The sequence below is a fragment of the Marmota flaviventris genome, chromosome 13 (genome assembly GCF_047511675.1).
Source record: "Marmota flaviventris isolate mMarFla1 chromosome 13, mMarFla1.hap1, whole genome shotgun sequence".
In the NCBI taxonomy this organism is placed as follows: domain Eukaryota; kingdom Metazoa; phylum Chordata; class Mammalia; order Rodentia; family Sciuridae; genus Marmota; species Marmota flaviventris.
Window position 1 is genome coordinate 25431165 of NC_092510.1, and position 27102 is coordinate 25458266.

The 27102-nt window shown below is 36.4% G+C and overlaps 1 protein-coding gene across 6 annotated transcripts in view; it reads right to left on the reverse strand.

The window, feature by feature from the left end:
* Tle4 (TLE family member 4, transcriptional corepressor) overlaps positions 1-27102 on the reverse strand; it is a 137662-nt gene that overhangs the window by 88266 nt on the left and 22294 nt on the right. For 2 of the 6 annotated variants that reach the window (XM_071600545.1, XM_027951346.3), the window contains exons 3-5: positions 15826-15888; positions 11610-11688; positions 1546-1620 (exon numbers count right to left, since the gene is read on the reverse strand). In XM_071600545.1, coding sequence (XP_071456646.1) covers positions 1546-1620; positions 11610-11688; positions 15826-15866 — 195 coding nt within the window. In that variant the 5' untranslated portion in view covers positions 15867-15888. The remainder of the gene's footprint in view (positions 1-1545; positions 1621-11609; positions 11689-15825; positions 15889-27102) is intronic. The other 4 variants (XM_027951338.3, XM_027951337.3, XM_027951342.3 and 1 more) reach the window with 2 other exon arrangements.

The following is a 27102-nucleotide window of genomic DNA, read 5'->3' on the forward strand; positions in this document are numbered from 1 at the left end:
ATAAGGCACCACTCTGTTTATTTTTTCCTTATACAGCAAACACAAAAAACTCGACAGTGGATGTGAAATAAAAATTCTACCACTTCTGACCTATGAAAGACTTAATAACAAAAAGATGCAGACCATCCCAACATGAATACAACACATTCAAGCACAAGATGTTTCATGCAAGTATAGTTGGTGTATACATGTATACTTAATTTTAAAAAATGTCCTCAACAATTAAGCTCAAGCGCTGCTGTTTTCTGGAGTTTTAAGAAATAAAATCTAATTGTGAAATGTTTTCATCTCTTAATACCTATCCTAACTGCACCTAACACAGAAAATGTATGATAAATGTTATTCCTGATTCTATGTGGCTTATTTGGATGCAGCCTTTTTTCCAAGGGGCATTTAGAGGAAATAAAGGTTACTCTTTTCCATTTATTATGCCTGCTAATTTGGTACCATTTTTTTCTTGTGGTCAGAGGGACACAAAATAGAGATCCAAATAGCCCATTAAAAACAAACTACATCAACTATTGCGCCCCCACTAGCGGCAATGATCCCAGAGTTCTGATTTCCTTGTAAAAAGACAGAGGCATAATTGAAGCAATATCTTCACTTCAGATTGATTATCAGCCAACCCTTATCTGCATCTTCACTCAGCAATTTGAATTTTAATGAAAGTAAATGGAATAATTAGCATTTCAAAGTGTGTTTGATATACTGAGGGAAAAAAAGAGGAAAGACTTTGTGTATAATCTATACACAAAAGAAAGCATTTGGGAGGGGCAGAAAGAGGAAGGTACAGTAATAGTGTCTTCATCAAAACAAAGTAAGGAACTGCTTGTACTATCTGCACAAACAGAGGTGTATACAGTACACTTTATAGCCAGGATTTCTTGCCTTTATTGTTATTTCTAAATTTTAGCAGATTATTTTACCTTAATTTGAGAGAACAAAAAAGTAAGTGGAGTTAAGTGACTGCCCAAACCCATGAAGTGCAGCAGGATTTCTATGCAGCAATAATATCACCATTGCCAGGAATGATTTTCTAACGGGGCCACTGATTTTCCGAAAAAGTGCAGTTCATCTATTATTTGTACTACAAATGGACACTAGCCCTTAAGAACCACTCATCACAGGGAAGGAAAGGTAGCAGGGGAGATGTGAAAATATACATTTTACTAAAAATGATTTTAAGACACTCCACATCATTGGAGAACAGATAAAAAGAAATCATATCATTTTAACATCAGGGTAATTTGTATCTTTGTTTCCTAGCCTAGCTCTGCAACAGAAGCTGAATGCAAAAAGGAAGAAATATGAAAAAGAACACTCTCCTTAGGGGAGAATTTTCGAAAACATCAACTTAAATTGGTGAGAAGGTGATCCAAAGTTTCTGAGGCGGCCATCAAATTTCACATGAGATTTAAGGAAAAGATTTAATTTCACTCTGTGGTCGCTATTGCCTTTTGCCCCTTTGGTGGAACAAAACTTAGAGACAGCAAGAGAACTGGCGATAAATACTAAGATCAGAGCTAAAATGGAAAGGCCACGTACCCCAATGATGGCGTTCAGTTCTGCCATGGTCACCTGCTTGGCCCGTTCCACAGCCTGCACCACTTGTTGCTGGTGCTATAAATGAAGATCAGAAACAGAATACAATTATTTGTTTTCTACTCAGAACAGCTTTTCCTAACATGTCCTCTAACTTTAATTACATGCAAAATAGCATTTGGGGCCTCCAGATTTCCAATCACAAGGCCCAGGTGATGGATGACCAAATGTCTAGGGTATGTCTGGGTGCAGACTGGTTAGGAATAACTGAACAATCAACCACAGGTATCTGGACCATGCCTATGAAGGATGCTCCCCTATATGCGGTGGAATCAGTTTAAATTTCACTTTCAAGTCAGTGATATACTTTGACCAATGTCTTCCACTAGTACTAAAAAATAAAACCCAACTCACTCATTTTCTTAGTATCCCCTTTTCTCTTTGCTATCTACAGAAATAAAAAAAAATTTTAAAAGTTTTTAATTATATCCTACTTTTTGTATTTAATTATATCCTTCTTTTCGTATTTCTCCTCCTGGTATTTGTTAAATACTAGAAGGTCATTTAGAATTCATTTATGTTTCTTCTGGAAATGTGAAACGTGTTCATGTTTTAATCCTTGTTATAAAGTGCTGCATACATAAGAGATCAAAAAAAAAACTCAGTTTAAGGTTGTCAGGTATTTCTTTTAAATTCAACAGAAAAACTAAAACCTACAAATTTATTTATTTTTAAAAACTAGGATGCATAGTACAGGAAAAGTCATGATTCTGTTCTAAAGATAATGGGCAAAAACTGATATTGGCAGTTTTCATAATATTAGAAAAATCAAGTAGTATAGATGTCTCTGCAAGGGGGCACTCACATCTGGACATATACAACTGATTATACAACTACCTCCAAAATGTAAATATAATTTCCAACTAAATGTACTTGAGCATTTTAGTATCTACAGTCTCAAAATTGATCTAAAATAGGTCTCTTTACTTCTTTAAACTAGGTTTAATGAATGAAGAACCAAAGGGACTGTGCTATGAAACAAGCACTCCTCTATGGAAGAGTCTTGTTTTGGCTGATCTCAAGTTAAGAAATTTAGCTTTCTTCACTTATTTGAAGTCAATCTATGAAGCTCAACTATCATACTGCTTTGTACATACAAAGAGCTATCCATTAAATGTGAAATTCCCCTTGAACTACCTGGTTCCCATTTCAAAACCTTCAAATGAGATTAATGAGGGTGACCACAATTTCTACCTATGAACTGTGTAGTGGGAATGTCGAGGCAAAGTAGGAAAGAAAACTGTCTTAAATAGTTATCTATAATTAATGTTTTCATTTTTGTTTCTCAGCAGAAATGTGTATTTTGTGCTTATAACTACTAACAAAGAAAACATCAAATTTTAGGATCACTGCATTTTAAGCTTTTAATGGGATCTTTTGATATTTTTAATTATAGGAGTTTCAGTTTCAAAACAGGAACTTAAAAAAGCAATCCTAGCCCTTACAGTTATCTCTGTTCATTCTCTTACTTTTAATGAAATATTCGCCTATGTGAATAATTTGTTTCTTTCTCTGAAGAAAGTGAAAATTCTGTGGGGGAAAAAAAAAACTAGGAATAGAGAGGTAGTCAATATAATGGCCACTAATAGTAACATCAGCTTCCCCTAAACTCAGACTGACCATGTTCAGTGTTTATTAAGCACTTACTATGAACACAGAGCTCATGATTAAAGTCAAGCTGGTTCTTAGAATAGCAAAAACTGACAGTTTTCTTAGTGGAAAAAAAGGCAATGTGTAAGAAAACTCTTGAGATTTACTTAATACTCTAATGTGAAATTATGGATAGAAATTATTACACAATTTACTACCTTTTGCTTTCTGATATTCAAGAACAGTACTTAAAACTTGCTAGAAACTGAAACAAAGAATCACTTGTACAGACATCTAACATGCATATCATTCATTCCATTCATGTATTCATTCACTCAAATTTTTAAGCTCTTTCTCTGCCATTTCTCCATTTTACTGACTTTTTTTGTATTTTTTTTATTAAACATTCAAAAAATAGTTACAAGAGAAAGAGATAAGAAAAACACCTCTAATTTAGGATATCTCTACCATTAAGTTTATTCAACTCCTGCTTCATATACTAGATTCCTATTGCTAAAATGGGCAGAGACGCTTTAGGCAGTGGGAATCTTTGTGATTCGGCTTTAAAATCAAGCACATTTTCTGAGAAAACCAGAAACTCTCACCAATGAGACCTGCTTGAAAGTTAAAATGACAATGAGAGTCATGATTCAACTCCTCTTTGATGGCAATAGCCATAGACTAAAATAAGGTATCTGTACTTTACCTGTAGTTCATAATTCTACTTCCCTATTTCTACTCACAATTCGTGAATCATTTACTATTTAAGGACTCTTTGAACTGAAGCTACCTAAGGCAAACAAGCCTCCTGCCCCTCCCCTCCATGTGCCCTGAAAGGGCCAGAAACACCTTGACATTACTCACTCCACCACACAGCAAACATATTACACCACAGACTAAAGAAGCACCCACGAGGTAGGTGTGAAAATCAAAACTCAGGAAGAAGGTGAAAAGATCACAAAAGAGAAAAATGAACACTTAAGAAAGAAGCCTGAAGTATTCCCAAAAAGCTGACCCAGCAAGCATTTTTTTTCCCCATTCTCAGATTTCAATAGTTAAGTTCTCTGACTCAGAAAATACATCAAGTGTTTCACATCTTTTAGAACCCTGATGGCTTTCCCATTATGTCTATCATCTTTTCTGCTTTTCTTCCCCTTCCCCATCTGTCCTCTCTTTCTACTCCACCCTCATCACATTTCCTGTCCCACTTCCTGCTTATCCCCCCTGCCAACAAACCACAGTGATGACAGCCACTTTGGTCCCAGCCAATCTGCAGAAGGTAATAATCCTATTGCCTTTCTTACTGCTCAAGCTGCTCACTCAAATATAAGTGACAACATCCCACTAGCACTACCAAATAAAATGTCACCAAGGACATAATAAAAAGCAGGGGTAAGAGGTGGTGGGGGTGGGAGGACTGACCAGGATTTGAAGGAAATGAAAAATATCGAATTTTTGTATTCTTTAATATATTGTGATTTATGATTTTTTAAATCCTAAAACAAAGAAAATAGATTGTGGTGAGAGCTGTATAACTTCATAAACTTACTGAAAAACTACTGAGCTGTACAAAAGATTAGTGAATTTTATGGCATGTAAATATACCTTAATAAAACTGATTTTTAAAAAAAATACTGTGATGTAAAGAATATAAGCATGGCTGGAAGGGAAAAACAGCCAGTTAAATAAACTGTACACTGAATCACTTTCCTGTTTACTTCCTCATCATAAAATTACTTTTAGCATTCATTCAAGAATTTTTTTTTTCTACAAGAGACTAAAACAATGTAAGTCCATGATGATTGCATTAAAATCTACCTAATGAGGAATGGAACTCGCATGTATAAAGTAGATGTTTGATGTATGTTCTCAGAAGAGAGTACAATGATAATACCTGCCATGTCAATACTTTAGTGCTTAACAAAAGATGTGATACTGCAATATTACAGTATTAAAATAGCAATAAAAAACTCTATTACAATAGAGAATCAAAAAGAGAAAAAAGAAAAATCTCCCCCCATTGAAAAAGTTTTAGTTAAGGAAGAAATAGTAAAGGCACAGATATAAAATGAACTAGGATTCTTATAACTAACATTAGTTAACATCTCTGTCATGTGGGGATGTAAAAGCAAAACAGACCAGTCCTGGTTCTCATTGAACTCATAGACACAGGACACATCTTATAATAGTAACATAAGACATAAAATACTAGCAAAGGTTTTAAGAAAGAATGGCAAGCCTACTTCTTGGGGGAAAAAGTCTTTTTTTTTTTTTATTCATTCATTCAAATATTTACTAAGTACCTAACACTAACATGCACTACACTGTGGTAGACACTGAGGTTACAATTTATCAAACTAGATCAGATCTTGATGATCTCAGTTTAAAGTTTATCATGAAAAACAGTCAATGGATTAATAATACTAAAAAAAAAAAGTCTCTAGTAAATTCCATAAGAAAATTATAGGATGCTGTGCAATCATTTATCAAGGAAATATCAATCTAATCTTGGGGATTAAGGAAGATTCTCCTAAGGAAGTTGACTTGACAACAGAGACTGAGGGATTTGCAGTTCTGTGTACGAAGAAACGGGAAAAAAGAATTCAGAAAGAAGAAAAAGACTGGTAAAGTTCCTGAAACAGAAGGAAGCTTGTGTCTTTCACCCAAAAGAATGAGTATCTGCATGGTGGAAGGAGAACAGGTAGGGGGACAGAGTGGAGGGACAGGCAGGTTAGAATTTTGTAGAGCCTTCTTAGGTAGACACACATGCAAAAAGAACAACAAGGGCAAAGCTTAAGGACATGCACACAGAGCGGCGTACTCTACAGAACCACAGATCAGTGGGAAATGGCTAAGGTGAGAAGAATTACAACATAAGGCCAAACAGTAAAGGGCTTTGCATAATATGAAAAGAAGTTGGACTTCATCTTGGTAGGAATGAGACATTATAAAAAAAAGTTTTAAGCAGTAGAGTGCTATCAGTTCTGCAGTTAATAAAATGGATCTTGGATTAGTAAAAAAGCTGAGTGGCAGAGTTAAACCAGATTGGAGAACAGTTAGAACTAATGCAATATTCTAGAGTGAAAGACACTTGGGTCTGAAATTGGACTGAATACCCTCCCAGCTAATAGAAACCATTAACCACATATACATAAAAAGCTACTCATTTATAGAAACTCAGAACTGCAAAGGGCTTTAGAGATCATGAGACCCAGATGCCAGTAGTACCCCAGGCATTGTTAACAACCAAGTACAAACAAAAGACTGTCCATTTTCAAATGCACACAGATTTCTAAATGCTGTCTGGGTGAGGGAATTGGGATGGTTGAATTCCAGTACCAACCGCAGGTTAAAGGCCACTACTATAAAGTGGGTGAATGTCCTCTGTCACACTCTAACCAGCTGTCAGTCAGTCTCTGCCTGAACACCTCCTGTGGAAAAGAACTCACTATATCTTAAGGTCAAGTTTTTTTTTCTATTTTGAGTTAATGAGATCTAATACTGAGTAGAAATCTACCTCCCCATAACTTATTACCACGGAATCATGGAGGAGAATTTAGAGGAAAAAAAAAAAAAAACAGATTCAGTGGGAACAAGTATACTTGGAGTATCTGAAAATGGCATACGGCATGTTTTTTTTGGTTTCCTTTCTTTCAGATTAAACATCCTCAGGTCACTCAACCATTTCCCTGTGCAAATGGCTCTGAAGTCATTCTTTTAGCTACCCTCCCGGTGATATTTGATATGAGTATAACACAATACACCAAGTACTGCTGAGCAGTTAAAATCCAAATGAAGTCAGATTAAAATTCTACTATGATTTTTTCTGAAACTATATTGAAGGTTTTGGGGGGGCACAAATCAGCTTTACATTTAACCCAAACCCAAACACCAAAGTCTGCCTGTCCTAGACAGTGTTCAAAGAAATGTTAGTATCACAAAAATTAGATTAAAAAACAAAACAACACCACCACCGATCAACCCAGAGGTTTAACTGGGCAAACTTTTAGTCAACTGTATGACTTCTCAGAACTACAAAGCTCTGAGAGGATGAATGTGTATGCAGGGTTCCCTAAACAATTTTGGATGTGGAACATGGGATTAGATATGCTGCCAGAGTCTTCTCCCAATTGACCATTTGGACTTGCCTTCTGATTTTCACAGAGGGACAGAGTATTCTTCCCTGCCATGTCCAATCAGCTCTACAAGTTCAGTGTTGTCCAAGATAACTTCCTGCACTTGGAAATGTTTTTTATTTGTGCTAATAATATGGCAGCCACTAGCTACACTGAGTACTTGTAATGTGGCTAGTATAACTGAGAAAATGAATGTTTTGTTTTATTAAACTTTAAATTTAATTTAAATCCACATAACCACTACTATACTGGACAATGGGGCTCCTACTTAAAGTACTTTAAAGTTCAGTTTCAGCAGTAATAATAATCCAATCACTATCTAACTAAAAGTCGAAGAAATGGGTTGGTTTCTTAAACACATGTTAATTTCTTGACACATGTGCAGATAAAAGTTTTGGCACTGCTGCTTCTGGACAGAGACCTACATTTAAAACCTGTAGGAAAATAAGTTCTACCTCCTAGAATCATCTTTCACTTCCTGAGGTCCAAAAACCTGTAATGCCATCACAGCAGTCCCACCAAATGCTCCATTACTGTTCAATTGCAGGATCTGGTAAAGTAAGCCAATCAGTCAACCATGAAACATGGGACAGAATTACATTCTCTGATGGTGGATTCAGTAGTATGAGGGAAAAACTATTTTAAATGAAAGGTTACCCATGCCCATATCTAATGTGAAAATTAGAAATCTGGACCAAATCCTCTAAGGCCCCAATCCATCTGTATTGTTCAACATGACATTCTTTTGATATACAGGGCTGTCATAACACATTATGCCAAGACCAACAAAATGGCCCCAACTGGGAAGCAGACACACTCTATGCAGACTGCTGGCACTTAATGAACACTCTTTGAAGATGGTCTTAGGGGTTTCACTACATGCTTATCAGGGCATTTCCAATGATTTCAGCCAAGCTCACCTACATCAAACTATGTTATCACAAATCATTGATTCTTTTCAAAGTTAACAAGCAGTAAAAGGAGTTAACTTGGTGCCATTATGAGGTGATAGCACTGCCACCAGTGCATGCAACCACTGTATTTTGTTCATTTCCTCCCTAGACACAATGTGAAAGTGACTGATGACATTTTTTAACTTCCATTTCACAATTATTCTATATATGCAAAACATGGCTCAGAGAAACTCAGTACCATATTAACCCAGTTGCCCAAATAGCATTTTAGATATACCTGTATCTCATAAGAGGCAGTAGAGGAGTTTGTTTCCCTCACTTTATAAGGACCAAATTTATGGCATGTTCAAAACAGAAATTTGTGTATCATTTGGTATGACAATTTTAATTTTAATCTACTAGAATTGTGATTCAAATAAGTGCATATTATCACTATTTGGTCATCATGTATTATTTTCTACAATTAAATGTTATAATAGAGTGCCCAAAACAACAGAATTGGGGGGGAGGGGCATACACACTATTTGGTACTACTTACTAGAGAAGCTAATGGCACTAAAAACAAATCCTAAGTTAAAATTACTGTTGCACAAGAAAACATCCAAGTTGGAATGTTACCTTTCCCCTACATAAATATTAGAATTAAAATAGGCTGAAATTTTTCTCTTAATTTCCCTTTATATTCTAAAAATTATAATAATCAGAGAACTCTTGTTAAATGTTTAAACAGAATAATGTTAATCCTGTATTTCATTTGTTAAACCAAGTATCTAATAATAAATGCATGGAAAAACCATCTCTGCTCTCTTATAATCTCAGTTCCCAAATCCACTCTCACAGTCAGTGTGAGGACTAGCCTACAGGGCTCCTCCACCAACCCTAAACAGTTCTACTTCTGTTTGTTTTTGGTTTTGTTTTATAATTGTAGATGGGCACATATCTTTATTTATTTTTATGTGGTGCTGAGGATTGAACCCAGTGCCTCACACGTGAGAGGCAAGTGCCCTACTGCTGAGCTACAGCCCCAGTCCTCCACTTCTGTTTCAAGTAACTCAAAGAACAACAACAAAAAAAAACAGCTATGGAATTAAAGGAGTAAGAAAGGGGGCAGATGTCCACCCTCCCTACTGCTGATTGACTAAACACAAGTTGGTGGCAAGGTTAAAAATGAAGGCCATTTCTTAAGAGTAACAAGGACCAATGGATTTAAGAAACAGAAATTAAGAAATCACTGGAGCCAGGCTTGGTAGTGCAGGCCTGTAATTCCAGCGACTTGGGAGGCTAAGGCAGGAGGATCACAAGTTCAAGGCCAGTCTCATCAACAATAAGCCCTAAGCAAATTAGTGATAACCTGCCTCAATATAAAAAATAAAAAAGGGCTGAGGTGTAGCTCAGTGGTATTGTACCCCTGGATTCAATCCCCAGAACAACAACAACAAAAGACAAGCCACTGGAGGTAAGAAACCATTTTCTGTTTTTTATTCTCTCCAGCAAAAATAGATATATGTCAGGTTACTTCAAGCTGTAGCATCAAAATGGTCTATGGCCCAAGCCATTAAAGTGGATAAACTTTACTCTGCAAAACAATAAACCTGAGATAATTTTTCTAAGACATCATAAAATCCACAAAGTCAAGAATGACAATGATTTCTTGGGAAAGGCAATGGTCAAAAATTTGAATCCATTGTCTGTAGTTCAAGGACAATGTATATTTACAAAGAAATACATGTGAGGGCTGGGGTTGTGGCTCAGTGGCAAAGCGCTTGCTTAGCATGTACGAGGGGCTGGGTTTGATCCTCAGCACCACATAAAAACATAAATACATAAAATAAAGGTATTGTGTCCAACTACAACTAAAATACACACACACACACACACACACACACACGTGAGGAAAGAAAGACCTCAAATGAGGAGAGATTTCCTTAGCAATTTCTCTATCAACTAGCAATTTACTTCCAGCAAATCTACTACAATATAGCTGACCATGTGTGATCTACTATAATCTACTCTTCAACTGAGAAATATCTTTCAAGAATCTTACTACATTCTTCTTCTCCTTTTTTCTAATGGGCACAAACATGAACAGTTATATAGGTTCTGTGGGTTGTTAAGACAGCCCATAACTATTCATGTGGTTTCCTTTCTATCCTCTGTAAATATATAAATGATAAATAATATCTGATGGATGATTCTTCTCCAAGAACAGAGAGTCTTCTATAAAAGACTTAAGTATGGAAGAGTCTTCTATAAAAAGAACTATGCATTATTTTACATCTTATGAGTTGTGCTAAGAAGTTAGTGTTTATCATGTAATACACCATTGATAATGACAATAACAATCACCATTACTTTTATTTTGTGCATACCACTGTGTGTAGAAGTTTTTTAGTTGTCCCCTAAGACCCTTTTTCTTAAGTTTTATGTAGATATATCAGTTACTCAGTTAGACTAAATTTCCAAGTGTCCTTGCAGCTGGTTGTAGATAGATAACCAGGTATTGAACATTGCCAGGGGTCAAGAAATGAGAGGATCTTTCACATCATGCCCTTAAAAGGAATATGCCCTTTCCTCCTTTCTTCTTCCTGTTGGCTGGGGCAGGACATGTGATGTTAGGGACAATGAACATCAATACAAAACTTGAGTTAACAACATCCTAGAATTGCCAAATGAGTTCAAAACATCCTAGAATTGCCAAATGAGCCATAGGTACTTCTAGGCCAACTGTTATGAGAAAGAGAGACAAGTTTTTATGTCCATTAACTACTATTCCTTTGATCTCTATCAAAGCAGCCAAATATCCAGCCAGGTCCTTTACGTTATCACTAAACCTCATATAACAACCCTATTATGTGGCATCCCTATACAAGGATGAGGAAACTGTGGCCCAGAAAAACTAAGTATTCTGATCAACGTCAAAAAGGAAGCAAGTGGCCCAGCCAGGATTTGCTCCTGAGTTTCCCTGACTTCAGGTTCTTATCACACTGTTTCTCACATAATATAGCTCTTCCAATGAATTCTATAACTTTTTAATCAGGGCCACAGTTTCTGAAAAACACAACTGTATCTTGAGGAAAAGACTTTCAACTATATGGACCACACATACCCTGTCTCAACAATGAATTTTATAAAGAAAAAGGAATATCCAAAAAAACAACTGTCCCCTAAAACAGAACTGCAACTAATGTGCCCAATATTTAACTTAAATTAATGTTAGTACAAACACTGACTTACCAAAAAAAAAAAAAAAAAATTCCCTTCTTTCTCCAAGATGGATCTGTAATGAAGCTAACTGCCTACTGCTGGAGCTGCAAGACCTAGCAAACTTCCCAGGAAGACCAATAGCCACCTCATTCTGGAAGATTACCTTGAGCTTCTCAGTTTTTACTAAGTTCTTCCTCTCCAATGTCTTAGGACCAAAATAACTTGGAATAGAATCCATTTCCCTGAAAGTACAATAGGAAAGGAGGGCAGAAAAGAGGGTATTTACTATGCCAGGTACTTAACATTAAAACTATAATATACATTATATAGATGGGGTTTATTCTCCTCATTCCATTGAAATATTAAGGCTTAAAGAGATCAAACTTCCTAACACAAAGCCAGTAAAAGGCACAACTGATCCAATTTCAAATCAGTTGAAATGCTGTCCCTACTGCCATGGTGTGTGGTGCCATGGTGATGCAGAGTTTTCAATCCACATTAGAATCACCTTAAAGGTATGTTCCTTGAATGGGGTGGGGGTGGCCAAGACAATATTTACTGGCATTCTCAAATTTTGCTGAGGACCCAAAAGGACTAAGGGTCTACAAACTATATCTTGAAATCACTAATGAAACTACACTGAGATTTTCAGCTTGTTCAGATTCTGGGGTCACTTTTACTTTTTCCCTCTAAAAGAAGAATACTAGGGCTGGGGTTGTGGCTCAGAGCACTTGCCTAGCATGTGTGAGGCACCAGGTTCAATTCTCAGCACCACATATAAACAAACTAAAGATCCACTGACAACTTAAAAAAAAAAAAAGTTTAAAAAACAGATATTAAAAAAGGAAGATAACCAATTCATATTCTTCCAAAATGGGGAGGGAGGGCTGGTTCCAGGTAATCCCAAAAGGAACTGAGAGCTCTGTCTTCACTGCCACAGCCAGTACTGCTGTGGCAGTGAAAACTTGCTGTAGTAGTGAAGACTTGCTGTGGCAAGTGGTGCTTTCTATGTGCTAAACTGCTCAGGTATAATCCCAAGTAATCCTCACAGTCACTGAATGCATTCCATGCTATTATTAATGTCATCCTATAGATGAGGAAACCGAGACTTAGGCAAATCACTTGCTAAAGGTCACACAGCTTAGCTTAGTTAAAAGAGTAAGCCATCCAATTTATAATAAAGAGACCAGAACTTGACCCAGATCTTACTGACATCATCCCCACATTTCTTGTTTATGGAAATGCCAACTTGATTATTTATAGTTCTCCTGCTAATGAGACCCAACTTAAGAGAAAAGCTTCCCATACTTAATACCTTAACAGGTGCCTTTTTAAGAAAAAAATTGACAACAGAAGAATATATCTTACCCATTCCTAACAGCCAAAAGTAAGTGGAGAAAAGAACAGCTTCAGACAGATGAGGTAAGGTTTCTCTAAATTCTGATATTAGAAATCCTGTGAAATTTTAAGTGATGGATCTTCACTTTTAATGACAAGAGTTAGTAATATCTTTTGTCTAATGCCTAGAACTAGGACTTTGAAAGTAGTTATATGTAAGGTGCAACAGTACAACATTAAAATATATATATTGGCTATAATTTTTTAACATTATAGTGAAATTTAATAGAAAAATTTTTCTGTGATTTTTATATATAGACACCTTGATCAACTACTTTTGAGCTACAATTACACATCTTAAAAATAGTCTTAAAAAACTAAGTTTATTTAACAGTAGTCATTTCATACGCTACACACACACATGCACACAAATTTAAAGAATATGGTAAACCACAAACAAACAATACTGAGCAGGTACATTAATCAGCATTTGGGGGCTTAATTAAAAACAGATTTCACCTAGATGTAAATTTACCTCTTGTTCCTGTCAAATTCCCAAAAGCCTGACTTTTACGAGCTCAAAATCCCACTTACCACTGTCCTATAGCTTATGCACTAGTCTTCAGGGAATGTTTTTCTATTTTCTAAATAGATCATTTAATTTTTAAATAAAAACATTTTAAAATAAATTCTAATGCCACAGCTGCTGTTTTGGCAGTGAAACTGTCACACAGAGAGCCGGTGTTAAAAGATCAGATTAAGAGCCTTCAGTCCTGGCACTGAGTGACGCCTGCAGCCATGCAAGAGTGATTTTCCATGCCTCTGAAGAGACAGGAAATAGAATTCATCTTCCTCTAATAACCTGCCTTCCCCACTCCCTCCAGATTACAGTCCATCTGGCCTCAGGGAAGAATTGAGGAGTCTAATGCTCACAGAATGCCCTGAAAATGAAACAAGGTGGGCAATGTTCAGACACAAAACATCAGAGAGGACCAGATTTGACAGGAGCAAAAACATCTGTAGCCCACATATTTAAAAATATACATACATCTAAGGAACTAGAAAAAGAGCAAATTAAATACAAAGAAAAAAGAAGAAAAGTTATGCACAGAATGAAGATTTAGGAAATCCTGACATAGGACATTACATATGAATTAAAAATTTCAACCAAGAAATGTCAAAGCATTGGGGAAATAAATAAATGGTCAGAATATGACACCTACTCTCCTAGTCTGAAGAACAAAAGAGTTACCAGTATTTCCCTACGTTTTCCTGTACAGGTACAACTTCCTTAGCCAATTAATTCCAGTCCAGTCTTGCTCAGCACCACTACCATTACACATTCCATTCCTACTGGGCTTGCTCACACAAACCATATAACTCATGTGGGAAAACAACTTACTGGCAAATCAGCTCCACCAACACCCCCAAGACCGCCTTCCATTTCTGAACATAATCCACATATCCTGCAGAAATGCCATGGAAACCAAAGCTGTTTCAGTAATTATACATAGGGGTCTGTACCTGCAGAGGCCTAGTCTAATACCACCCTGGGGATAATTCTAACTTTTTCCTGCTGCCTTGGGGTATGAAATCCCATCCTGGTTACAGTTCCCTGGATTGCACATGGTTCCTACTTCTATCTTCATAAAGCTGAGCTGCTTAAAGAAATACATACTACTATGAATCAAGTAAACGGTAGTTGGCTTTCCTAAAGAAATCCAAAATATGCTCCTTAACAACTCTTACCAACTTGCCATCTAATCCAAACACAAGAAAACCCTAAGTAAAAATAGGTAAATTGGGATATGACTGGTGATAGTTTTGTGGTCACAGCAACAAGGGAAAAAAGGCAATAGAGCCTTTGCTTTTTGTGATCCAGAAGATTCTGGAGGTTAGGTAAGGCTGTAAATATGTGTGCCCTTTCCCAATATATGCTCAATTAAGGATACTCATGGTTTTGATGTCCAACCCAGTTCAGACCAAAAAAGAAGTCACAAATAGCAATCCATATATCCACAAGACACATGCATGCTCAAATAATGTTAATGCTAACATCAGCACATGGCCACTAGTAGGCAGGTGGATGAACAGCTCTTTTGAAAAGCAATGACACAACAGGCTGACACAACTGAAAAAGTGGAAGCAATGTGCTCAATACCTTCTGAGCCCCAAAAACAAAGCATGCAGGGTACTCTGTTAGTAGTTCTTCCTCCTTATAGCTCATCTTACCCAAGGAAAGGAAGGTTAAGTTATCCAGAAGCAAAAATCATCTCTTTCCAATACTCTCACCTAAACTTTATAACTACCAAAAGCAAGCAAGCAAAGACAGAGGATGCCACAAGGAAGGAACCAAGCTCTAGAAATGCACCTCCTCATTCCAACGTATGTGCATCTGTCAATAATGTGCACTTCCCCTAATGGTGAGGAACAAGACAAAGCTAGTGAGCCACATGCCAGGTCTTGGCAATGTGTGAAGGCCCCTGTAAACAAAACCTAATTTTGATGAAAGTGGCACTCAGAGAAACTAGTCCACTGAGTCCATCTTGAATATCTTTTCCCAGATACATAGATAATATAAAGACTTAGGTAAGAATAAGTAACTTTTTAAAAACAGCTAGCCAAAAGTTACATTCATTTGTTTACTATGTGAAGCCTTTCCGTTTGATATGTCTTGTAAAGACTCTTAATGAGAACAAGCTCTTGTCTTCCTGGCAATTTTTCGATCTTTCCTATTAGATGCCATTATGATAAACAAGCATAATTTTGAGAAACACTACATCATATAATGACAGCAAAATATTTTAACAATTGAATTTTACTTAGCACATTAGAAAATATCACATTATATAAACACATTTAAATTACACTCCACTGAATTTTAATAAGGTACAGAAGTTGGAACGAGAACACTGTATCTTAGAAATGTGAAATACAAATACTGAGAGACTGGCAAGGCCAGAGTCAGTTCCACAATGTCTTCTTTAAAGAATCACTAAAATGCCAACTTCTAGTCCAGTGCCTAAAATCAACTACCTTACCTCTTGGGACAGAAAAGGAATGACTTGTGCACAGATAGCATTCAGCCTCTTGACAATCTCTGCCTGCAAAATAAAAAATAAAAATAAAATTTTAAAAAGAGAATAGCAATAAAGAGAACAGTCAGCTGATTACCAATTTTGAAATATTAACAGGATGATATTAAAACACACTTTATATTCTGGCTTGAGTATTTATTTCCTAAAAGGAAAACTATGTTGTCAGCAAGCCCATTAAAAGGAGGCAGTGATAACAGTGCCACATAAATAGCACAATTTATTAACCAGGATGTACCTTAAAAGTTAATCTTCAAAGACCAAGGCAATATAAAAAGAAGTTTATTTTCATTAGTAGAAATCAGTTTTCAAAAGCTTCATCATGATCCTTGCCCATTCTCATGTTTCTCATAAAACTAAGTCTTTAAGCATTTACATGATAAACATCTTTCCTACAACCCAACATTTTCCATTACTAACTCACTGGATTGCTACATTTGTGGACTTTACTTTTAAACAGGAGCACTGGGATTTTATACCTAAACTTCCAACCTCCTCAAAGAGGAGTACCCAAGCAACCAAGTAAGTTGATTAATTCAGATTCTTAGTTATAAATTGTTGAGGAATGAGATGCTTTCAACCATAGTAAAAGTTTCCAAATGTGTCCCATCAGGGTATTCAGTGGGTAGAGGTTTGGAAACATGCTAACATCTTACTACACTCGGCAGAAAGTAATCAGAGTCTATCTAGGGAATAATCTTGGGAACCTTATCTTCTTACTGTCCATCTGCAAAAGTTCCAAGATTGTCAGAAATCAGAATTTATTCTATAACACTTTTAGTAAGTACAGAAACCTCATACCAACATGAAGCTTAAGAAGCAGAAAAATACTACCACTACATGATTTTTATAAAAAGCTACTCAAATTTAAGCAATGTTCATCTTAATTTGTACTTTTGGATGATATGTTGTTCAATTTAGCAAATAGTTTTTTTAGACATACATACAAAATAGCTTATATTTTAATGATGGGGTACAGAATATGAGAGGAAGAAGCGTTGAAAGCCAAAAAACCTTAACCAATTACTATTCCTGAGACATTCTTAAAATAGGTTCCATCTAGGGTCAGTTCCTCATTTTATAAGAGGGCAAAAATTCTCTTTTTCCTGCTAAGTCATTACCAGAATGACAGTGACACTCTACTTGTGCAATCTAGGCTTCCTTCTTTCATCAGCAACCCTTCTGACTTTGCAGCTATGCAATCTTTTTAAATGCCAACACCTTAAAAACTTTGCCAGCCAACAGAAAACACAAATTCACCATGAAGTTTCAAAGCAAGCTTTCCACTTTGGCCTGCATTCCTAAAAGGATGGACAAAAACCCAACTCCAATAAGCAGCAGTGAATAAGGACCCAACTGTGCTGACCCGATTTAATTTACTGCACTAGCCCCATGGAGCACTTAGCCATCCTTTAAGAATGCTTAAACCACCATGAAAAGATGCAATGGGAATCACCAAACCACTCTCCACCTGGACAAAAATACCACAGTGGATATGGGGTGAAATTCCAGGGTGAGTTAAAAAAAAAAATAGAGTAGCAGTCAGAAGGCTGAAAGCAATACATCTCAAAGGCATTTGGCTGTTAAGCTTTTTGTAGGGAAAGGTGGAGGGGGAGAGAATAAAAGATAATGAGACACTTTGGGGCAGACCAAACTGATGATTCTAATGCTTAGAACCATCTGCCAAGCATATTTTCCTCATTATGTTGTTTACATAAATAAAATAGTCCCTTGCTAGGAGGGTTGAAAAATGTGTGGGCCCACAAGAAAACTGAGTTCTTTAGTTTGCCTACATAACCTAGACAATAAAATCTACTCAAGAAACTTACTCATTCGGCAAAATAAAGATCAAAAGGGTATTTGGTTCCTTAAGTTTGGATCTAGGCTATTTTAAGTCTGACCAACTATTTAAAGAAAAATCCTACATTTTCTTAAAAACAAGTATAAAAAAGAGAAAAACCTAAATCATGTATGTTAACATATATATATATATATATATATATATATATATATATATATATATATATATAAGAAGGAACTTTTCCTTTAAAGGTCTTCTTGTATTTAAAAGACTTTCTTAATTTATTTAAGTTGTCATGCCAATGGATTTTCATAGTCAGGCTAATTGGCAGTGGGGGGTGGGGTGAGATGTGTGTGTGATTTCATAAAATTAAGCAGGTCATTCCTCACTTTGAAAGCTAAAGTTGCCTCGGAAACACTGCTGCTTGTATGGTCATCTAATTTTGCCTCTTTTGTCCCACAGGACCCAGCTTTAGGGAGGCATCATTTATTTACAAGCCTTTCCACTGGGCTTCAGCGATCAGCCAATAATACTGTGGACACACACTTCTAATGGCCTATGTTTTGAAACTGAGTCTAATCTAATGGCATGGGGCCCAAACTCCTTTTCCAGCACAGCCATTAAAGGATGTAGGTTATTGCTGTTGTCACCATTGATATTTGTCATTGTAATGTAATTAGGGCCCTAAAATGATGCATTACAGCCCTTGGCACAGCTTCTATTAAAATCTTTTCTTCTGCTCACTGAACTGCGACCTGCTTTCTGATGAATAACAGACAGACAGCTTTAGGGTAAGGAGCAGATTCATCAAAGAAGTATTTTTCAGCTTTGGGGAATGAGAAGTTAAAAAAAAAGGCAACCAAGGAGGAAAAGCACTAGGGGAGGAAAAGCCACAACACATATTTGAATTTCATCTGACCACTTGAAATTCTGATTGCATCTGATGAATCTTGCTTAGACAATATATTCCCAGCCTTCAAATCACATGGTTAATCAGGGCTCTAATCTGCTATCCATCAGCCTATGCCAGCTCTGTAGCTTCCAATCAAATTTATAGGTAATGTGGGTCATGCATCCCTGAGCAAGTATATTCACAGATAGCCCATTTACACAGGAAGAGATTCTGACATAACTGCTGTTAGGGTTACTCTATGTTATAATGGTATTCAATGCTTTATGGACACTACACTAAACTACTGCCTTTAGATTCATAGTAGTCCAAAATAGCATTACTGGCCTCAATGAAAGGATAATTGTTTATGTTCAAGTATAAACAAAAAACTCATTTTGGCAGTCACACTTTGTCAAATATATTCCCAATTTTTGACAATGCTATTATGTCCTCCCCTATCTATAGATATATTCATTTAAAAGAAAAAAAAGTGATACGTTTTCTACCCTCAACTCACCACCATTCTATCTTCTCTTTCTACTTATCTACCTCTACATCATATTCCAATAAAAAGAATATAAAAAAATGACCATCCCTGTTTAAAGACAAACAAAAAACTCAGTTTGGACAAAATATCTTAGGAAAAGGTAACAACAACAAAAAGCATTCTATGAAAATCCTTTGGCCATTCACTAAACACCTGGCACATGAATGCCAACAGGCTAACTCAAAAGTGAAGACAGACAGTGGAACAGTAGCACGACCAGTCAATAATGAACTGAGAAAACACCATGAAGAATATTTCATTCCTCTTTATTCATACTCCAGTACTTAAGAATTATTGGAAAATTTCTGAACTACCTTACATCATAAAAAAAGTAATCTCATGCACTGAAAAGAATGCTACTCAACAGATTAAAAAGTAACAAAGTGTAAGGCACACAATATCACATATATATTTCCCTTACAAATTACACTAGTTATTTAAGACAAAAAAAACTAGTCAAGACTATACCTGAATTCAATTAGAATCCCTCACATGGACCTGATATAATAAAAACCTAATTTTTATTTCGATTATTTATGCCTATATACATTCTTTCTAAAAAAAAAAAAAAACCTATATGATACAATTTTAGCAATCAAAGAAACATATCCAAAAATTATGGTGATGCACACCTATACTCCAGTGAGTTAGGAGGTTGAGGCTGGACAATCGCAAGTTCAATGTCAACCTTGGGAACTTAAGGTGACCCTGCCCAAAAATAAAATTTAAAAGAGCTAGGAATGTATCTCAGTGATAAAGCATCTCCGAGTTCAATCCCAAAAAAATTGAACAAAAAAACACCAAATATCTGTTTAAAAAATTTTTCATGAAGTTTTTAGACTCTTGTTGAAACAGGAACAACATTTCTAAATATGTACTGTTGAAATAAATCAATAACAAAGCATTATTAGGAAACCATTTCAGCAGTCAGCTTAAAAAAAGAGCAAATACAATTTAAGGAAAACACTTTTGACATTAACAAAATAATGTCAAATAACATTCTACCATTAATTGATATTCTATAGTAGGTTTCTTTGCCAAAAAAAATTTAAAAGATTAATCTTTTTATTAAATGTTTATCAAAAATATACACTCACCCATTATATATAATCACTTAAAAAAAAAAAAATTCCTACTCACCCTGCCTGAAATCCTTTTTGGAATAAGCACAAATAAATTTTGCAACCTTCTCCCATACTTCACCATTGAAGAACTCTCTAACATTTTTAAAATTTATTTCACCAGAAAAATAAATTATCTTGATTTATTCCAATCTTCCTGAAGAACCTATGCATCTTTGAAAACTAATCTTGCCTAACCCTAGATTATTAATCAGAGTACTAATAAATTCATTCTTTCCTAAAAGTCCAGACTAGAAATAAGGGAAAATATTCAAGTAGTAATATTACTCTAAACTGATGCTATGGTTTGGATAAGTGTTCCCCAAAGGCCCATGTGTTAAAGGCTTGGTCTGGTTACCAACCTGTGGAGCTATCCAGAAGTAGTGAAATCTTTAAGAGGCAGGGCCTACAGGACAGAAGTTAGGTCACTGGAGACATGCCCTAGAAGGAGATAAGGGGATATTGGGACCCTGAACTTTCCCCCTTTTTTTTTTTTTTTTTAACTTCCTAGAATCCATAAGTAAGCAGTTTTATTCCACCATGTGATTCCCACCATGATATATTGCCTTGAATAGGCCCAAAACCCACAGAGCCAATCCTGTACTAAAACCTCCAACACTCTGAGCCAAAAACCAACCTTTCCCCTTTTAAGTTAATTATCTCAGGTGTTTTGTTATGGCAACAGCAAGCTAACACAACTAAAAACTCAATATTTACCTTGCCATCAAACTTAAACTTTATAAAACAAATTTTATACTGAAAGACCTAAGCAATCTCATTTTATTTGGGACCTCATTTTGCTCTGAAACTTAACCTCTGACCTACTGTAGTCCTAAAGTCAGGAAAATACCACAGAAAAGCTCTGTGGAAACAGTTCTAGGAAAAGCCGCAGATGGTGATCACCTAAGATAGGCCAAGATATCGAAATATCTGAAATTCCAGATGGCCCCCACCTAGGTGTGGTGACCAATATCTAAACTAGAAGCCCTGTAGTTTGGCACGTACCCCCCTTGCGACATCCTCACGATTTAAACCAATCAATTTTAAGTGCATCAACCCCTTGAACTAACCAATAATTCTTTCCAGATCCTTTCCCGCCACTTGATACGCTAATCATGTTTTAGAGTTGTTATTTGATTTTCCCCTGGTGTGTGATGATTTGCTAAGAGATGCTATGATGTATGTGGGGGTCCCTGCCTTCTCCAAAGAATGTATAAAACTACTGCAAATTCTGGGCTCGGGGCCTCTCAGCGTCACCTGTTGCTGTGTGTGCGCGGAGGACCGAGCTAGCTCTTTTGCTGCTTACATCGGATCTTGGCCTCTGGTGGTCTTTTGGGGGTCCCAAATTCGAGCATAACAATACATTTAAAAAAAATCAGTCTAGGCTGAGAGATTTAGACCAACAGTACTGTCAGCATTACTAACAAATTGGTAAACCAAATGTCCTAAATTTTACTTTAGAGTTCAAGTGCTTATTTTTATGTAATATATTTAAGATTGCACAATAAAATGAAGTAATATCATATAAGGAACATTTTAACAACAGGACATCTATCAGTTTCCTAAGAGACTGGTTAAATCTACAGAAACTTTTTACAAAGTATTAAAGCTGTTTTTTAAAGCTCTGCCTGTCCCACTTCCTGCAGTGAGAAAGAGTATCATTTATGGAGTGCTCAATTAGTGTTGTCTTGATAAGAAAATTCCATTTTTTTTTTTTTACTTCCACACCAATGAGATTAACTAAAACAATGATACTACTGAGGGTAATACCAGCAGTATCAACAAGGTTTGTGTTTTGAATTCTTAATTATGTTGTTTTACTCATGTTAAGTATGCTAAAGTACCCAGTGTCCAGCTCAGTTAACTGAATATACAGAAGTACTCTGTTTGTCCTAATAGGATATATGGTGCTACTGCTTATGGTTCTCATAAAGGAATATGCAAGGCAATGTTCTTCAAAAAAGTGTCCCAGCATACCTACATTCACGAAATTATTCCAAACTATCCCAAAAGGTAGAGGTATTTTGTGGATGGATATTTATAAATGGCTAAAAAAGGGTGACCCTTCCTTTTTTACCAGGTGACCTTTTTAGAAAGTATTTCATTAAGGCAAATCTAAAATAGTGCCTACATACATCTGGGCTCTGATTATTGGGTTTTAATATTCTTCCAATGTGAAAACTGATGAAGAAAATGATAAACTATCAAAGTTGAGAAAGCTGTCAAGCATCCATAATTACTCAGACAAGATCAAATCAATTCAATTCTCCAGTTTGAAGAAAAACACTGTAACTCATCCTATGGTGGTTTACTCCACTCCACCAAAAAGGAGAGGCAAGAAAATGGAAAAAAAGGATGGGAGGGGAAAAAGGGATGTTATTTGTAATTAGGCAAAGAAAATTACTTCTCTGGTAAATTTAACTTTGGCATTCACAAAACATAGTGGAACTAGTCAGAGAACCTGACTACTCATAAGATACCCAAGTTCTGCAAATGTTTCTTTCCTCAGAACTCCTTTGCCCATGTGCCCTACCAAGCCGACAGCCACTTTGTTTTTTCTCCTCTCTCTTGAGCACTGGAATGCTCCCACTCTCCCCAGCTCAGATGTGCCATCTTTCTCTCTGTGTCTCTCCCTCTCCCCTGTTACTCCCCTCTTTTTAAATGTGCAGGTATCTTTGAATGTTCATTTACAATTAAGTATTTTCATATTTAGCCACAGTAAATGGGACATATACTCCTTGTGTCCACAGTAGATGGAGATCGTCTTGATTTTTTTCCCAACATGATACATGCGATCAAAATGATGTGAAAAATGTCTATGGAGAACCTGGGATATAAGAATAAACCAAAACAAACTAAAGCTGGTACATGCCTATTATCCCAAGCTACTTGAGAAGCTAAGGCAAAAAGATCACAAGTTCGAGACCAGCCTCAGCAACTTAGGGAGACCCTGTCTCAAATTAAAAAATAAAAAAGGGCTGGGGATGCAAGTGCTAGCCCCTGGATTCCACCACCAGTACCACCCAAAACAAATGAAACAAACAAACATAACAACCCAGACTGATGGACCTTAACAAGTTCTCATTAAGAATACCTACATATCCAGGGAAGCAACTAGACACCTTTTATCTCCACCTTCCGATCACTTTGTTCCTTTTCTAATTAGGAGTAGGCCACAATTCTTATGAAAACAAAATGAAGGATCTCAGTTCACTCTCCTTTCTAAAATTACTTATACAGGATTACTGAGCACCTGAGTCACTGGAATTCAGTGTATGTGTTTATAAAGCACACAGAGAGAGCACTTTATATGCAGAGTTCAGAATAAATCTCTAGAATGGGACCTACAGTGAACCAATTTGATGATTTGTAACAGCCCGAGGAAAGACCCTAGTCATGTTATAGCATCACTGGGCTCACAGAAAGTTAAAGATCAGTTCCACTAACTCAAGGTATATATCAGGAACTATACCCACTGTAGTATGTGCAGACCCAGCTCATACTTACTAACTCAGTTCAAAACCTGGACCATGAGAGTCAGGCTTGGGCAGCCATGGACAGCTGCAGTATAACACCTGTAGAGAACAAGCCAGGAATTGCTACAGGAACCACTTATTGCTTCATCCCTGGGCAGCAGATAACCTGATTCAACATCCCACATATATATCCCGATACACAAATTGCCTCCTCAATGTCCCTGACAAACCTATGTGAATACTCTCACTATTGGACAGTTTCATAACAGGGAAGTTTTACCAAGAGCAAACTAATTCCTTTCTATTTGTTGTTGTTGTTGTTGGGATGCTATATCTCACACAAAAGTGGGCATACACTAACTGAATCCTCATCCAATCCTAATTCTTCTTTCATGGCTCACAAAATGTGATTCACATACAGTATAGAAAGCCACCTGGGGCAGGCTAAGGAATTAAATACAAAAAAGAAGGGGGCTGGGGTTGGGGCTCAGTGGTACAGTGCTCACCTAGTACATGTGAGGCACCGGGTTCAATCCTCAGCACCACATAAAAAATAAATAAATAAATAAATAGTGTCATGTCCAACTACAACTAAAAAATATTTTTAAAAAAGAAGTTCAGTACCACAGACTGAGAGCTCTTTATGATCAGAAAAATAATACCATTTTCTCTGTAATCAGGCTTCTACTTTTGCTTCATTTCTTCTTTTTTAATAATCCACTACACCAAGTTGAAAAAATTAAAGGTAAAGGAAACTACTGTCATCTACTTGTGTTCCTATATTTTTACTTTTAAAATATACAATTGTCCTTCAGTAGCCATAGGAATTAGACGCACTACAGATACCAAAATCTGACCATGCTCAAGTCCATCATATGAAATGGTACAGTACTGTACAGAACCTTTATACATCCTCCCAAATACTTCAACTGATCTCTAGATTACTTATAATAACTAATACAAAGTACATGTGATATATGTATATTATATTCTTTAAGAAATAATGACAAGAATCTGTATATGTTCAGTACTAACACGATATTTTTCCATATATTTACAATCCGTGGTTAAATCCACAGATGTAAAAACCATGGATACATAGAGGGACAACTGTACTTCAAGCTGCCTTTAAATTATGCAAGCAATTTATTTTTTGTATTTTTAACAAGTTCTCATTAAGAATACCTATATATCCATGGAAGCAACAAGACATATTTTATCTCCATGTACCTCAAAAAACACATGTACCTCAAAAAAAAAAAAAAAGCCCAAATCATAAATGTATTATCACCTTTTTGTCCACTCAGCAAATATTTATTAGGTGGCTTACTGACTATTTGGACTCTTAATTGCTAAATGAAGACAAAGGAGTGAAGCAGAAGACAAGTAAATCCCTACTGTGTGGAGTTCACTCACATCATAAGGACAGGGAGACACAGAAGCAAATACACAAACACATGAAGAGGAATGTCAGAAGTGCTACAAATAAGATAAAAGAGAACTTTGGGGCAAGGGGCCAGTCTGGTTTGAATGACATGATCAGGCAAAGATAAATAAAGTGACTTAAAACTTGAGATGTGGCTGAAAACAACATCTCCCAGAGCATGTTCTATATTACATTTTGCAGATATTAGTAACAAGTATTATATACATAAAGAACTCTCTGATTGGATGGCCTTACTTTGCCTCTGCAAGTTAAACAGCTTTGTTTCCTATTGGACATCTCAAAGGCTTTCATTTGATAGTGTTAGTTCTACATCTTTGGAGAGAAGCACAACAAAAGCAATACTACTCAAATTTCCCCGACTATGGAACCCTTTCTCCTAGAAGCTCTCAGAGGAAATAATATTCTGTAGGAAACAGGGCTGGTCCGTGGTTTCTTGCCCTGGCTTTACATCACCATTACCAGCAGACCTTTCACAAACAGATGCTAGACCTCACCCCACACCCATTAACTCACAATCTCCAGGGTGGGACCCAGGCTTCAGTATTTCATTTTAAAGATCCCTAGGTGATTCTAATGTGCAGGCAGGATTGAAAGCCATTAAGATAGAGCAAAGGGTGTACACAACAAAAAACAGTGGAAAATAAGGGCAGGAAAAGATCCACTGGGGTCAGACTGTGAATGGTCTTGAATGCCACACTAAAGAGCTTGTCCTTTACTTGGAAGGCAGCAAGGATCTATCCAGGACAATTACTAGGAAAGCTATGCTAACACTAAATGGCGAAAGATACTTCAGTGCACTCTGTCCTCTACCCTCTTCTTGCCACTAATTATGTTTAAATGGCTGTGAAAGAAGAGATTTTTATCCACAAAACATACCACAGGAGGAAAGACAAGAGAATGAAAGTTAACTTCAAATAGAATTCCCAAAGCACTCCAGTTTTAGGAAATTCAACAAAGTATTTTCAGGTACTGGCTGCTACTCTTCTAAGCTAGAAACTATGATAGAAAGAGTAGTGAATGCAGAATGGATCTGAAAACTTGAGGTATGTATTTTATTTTTTTGGTAGCAGGAACTGAATTCCAGGGTTGCTTAATCTCTGACCAAATCCTCAGCTCTTTTTTACATTTTATTTTGAAACAGAGTCCTTAGGGCTTTGTATGTCCTTAGGGCCTTGCTGAAGTTGGTTTCGAACTTGCAATCCTGTCTCAGCCTATGGAGTCATTAGGTTTACAGTCATGCGCCACCACACCTGGCCACTTGAGGTGCTTATAATCCCAAACAGGAAAAGACCAAATACACCCAATAACATATGTCAAGTATAAGTGTCCTGGTGGGACACAGAGAAGTCCGAGAAGGGGAGAAATCCCTTTTGGTTTTGGTGAAAGTACTTTGGAAATCATATTAATTACCCAATTTTCAATAACTGTGTACTACTCTCTCCCTGGTACAGTGTCCTAGTCTGAAAGCGAATAGGGGATAGGATTTATAAAGATGATGAAGAAATATATTAAAAAGACAGTATTTTAAATTATTAACACAGGACTATTTTCCTGAATAAATGAGGGTGAAAGGATTCTGAGAGACAAAAAAGAGAGTAGGGAAAAGAAAGACCATTTCAAAAAGAGCCTGCTGTACCATAAATTCAGAGAAGAGGAAGAATGAAAGGGGAAAGGGGCAGTGGCAGCGACAGCACAAGATGAGGCTCAAGAAGTAACTCCAGAAGAGCCTAGTAGATCAGGCTTATTAGACCAGTTAGGAGATTACTATGTTACTCACAGTGAGAGTCATTTTAAATATGGTGACGAAGAGTTGGATTATGATCATGATATCCACCCTAAAATTCATGGAGAGCTTGCAATATGCCAGATACTTCATTTAATGCTCAAAGCAATTTTAAAAGGATTACTCTTGTCCCCATTTTATAGATAAGGCCTAAGA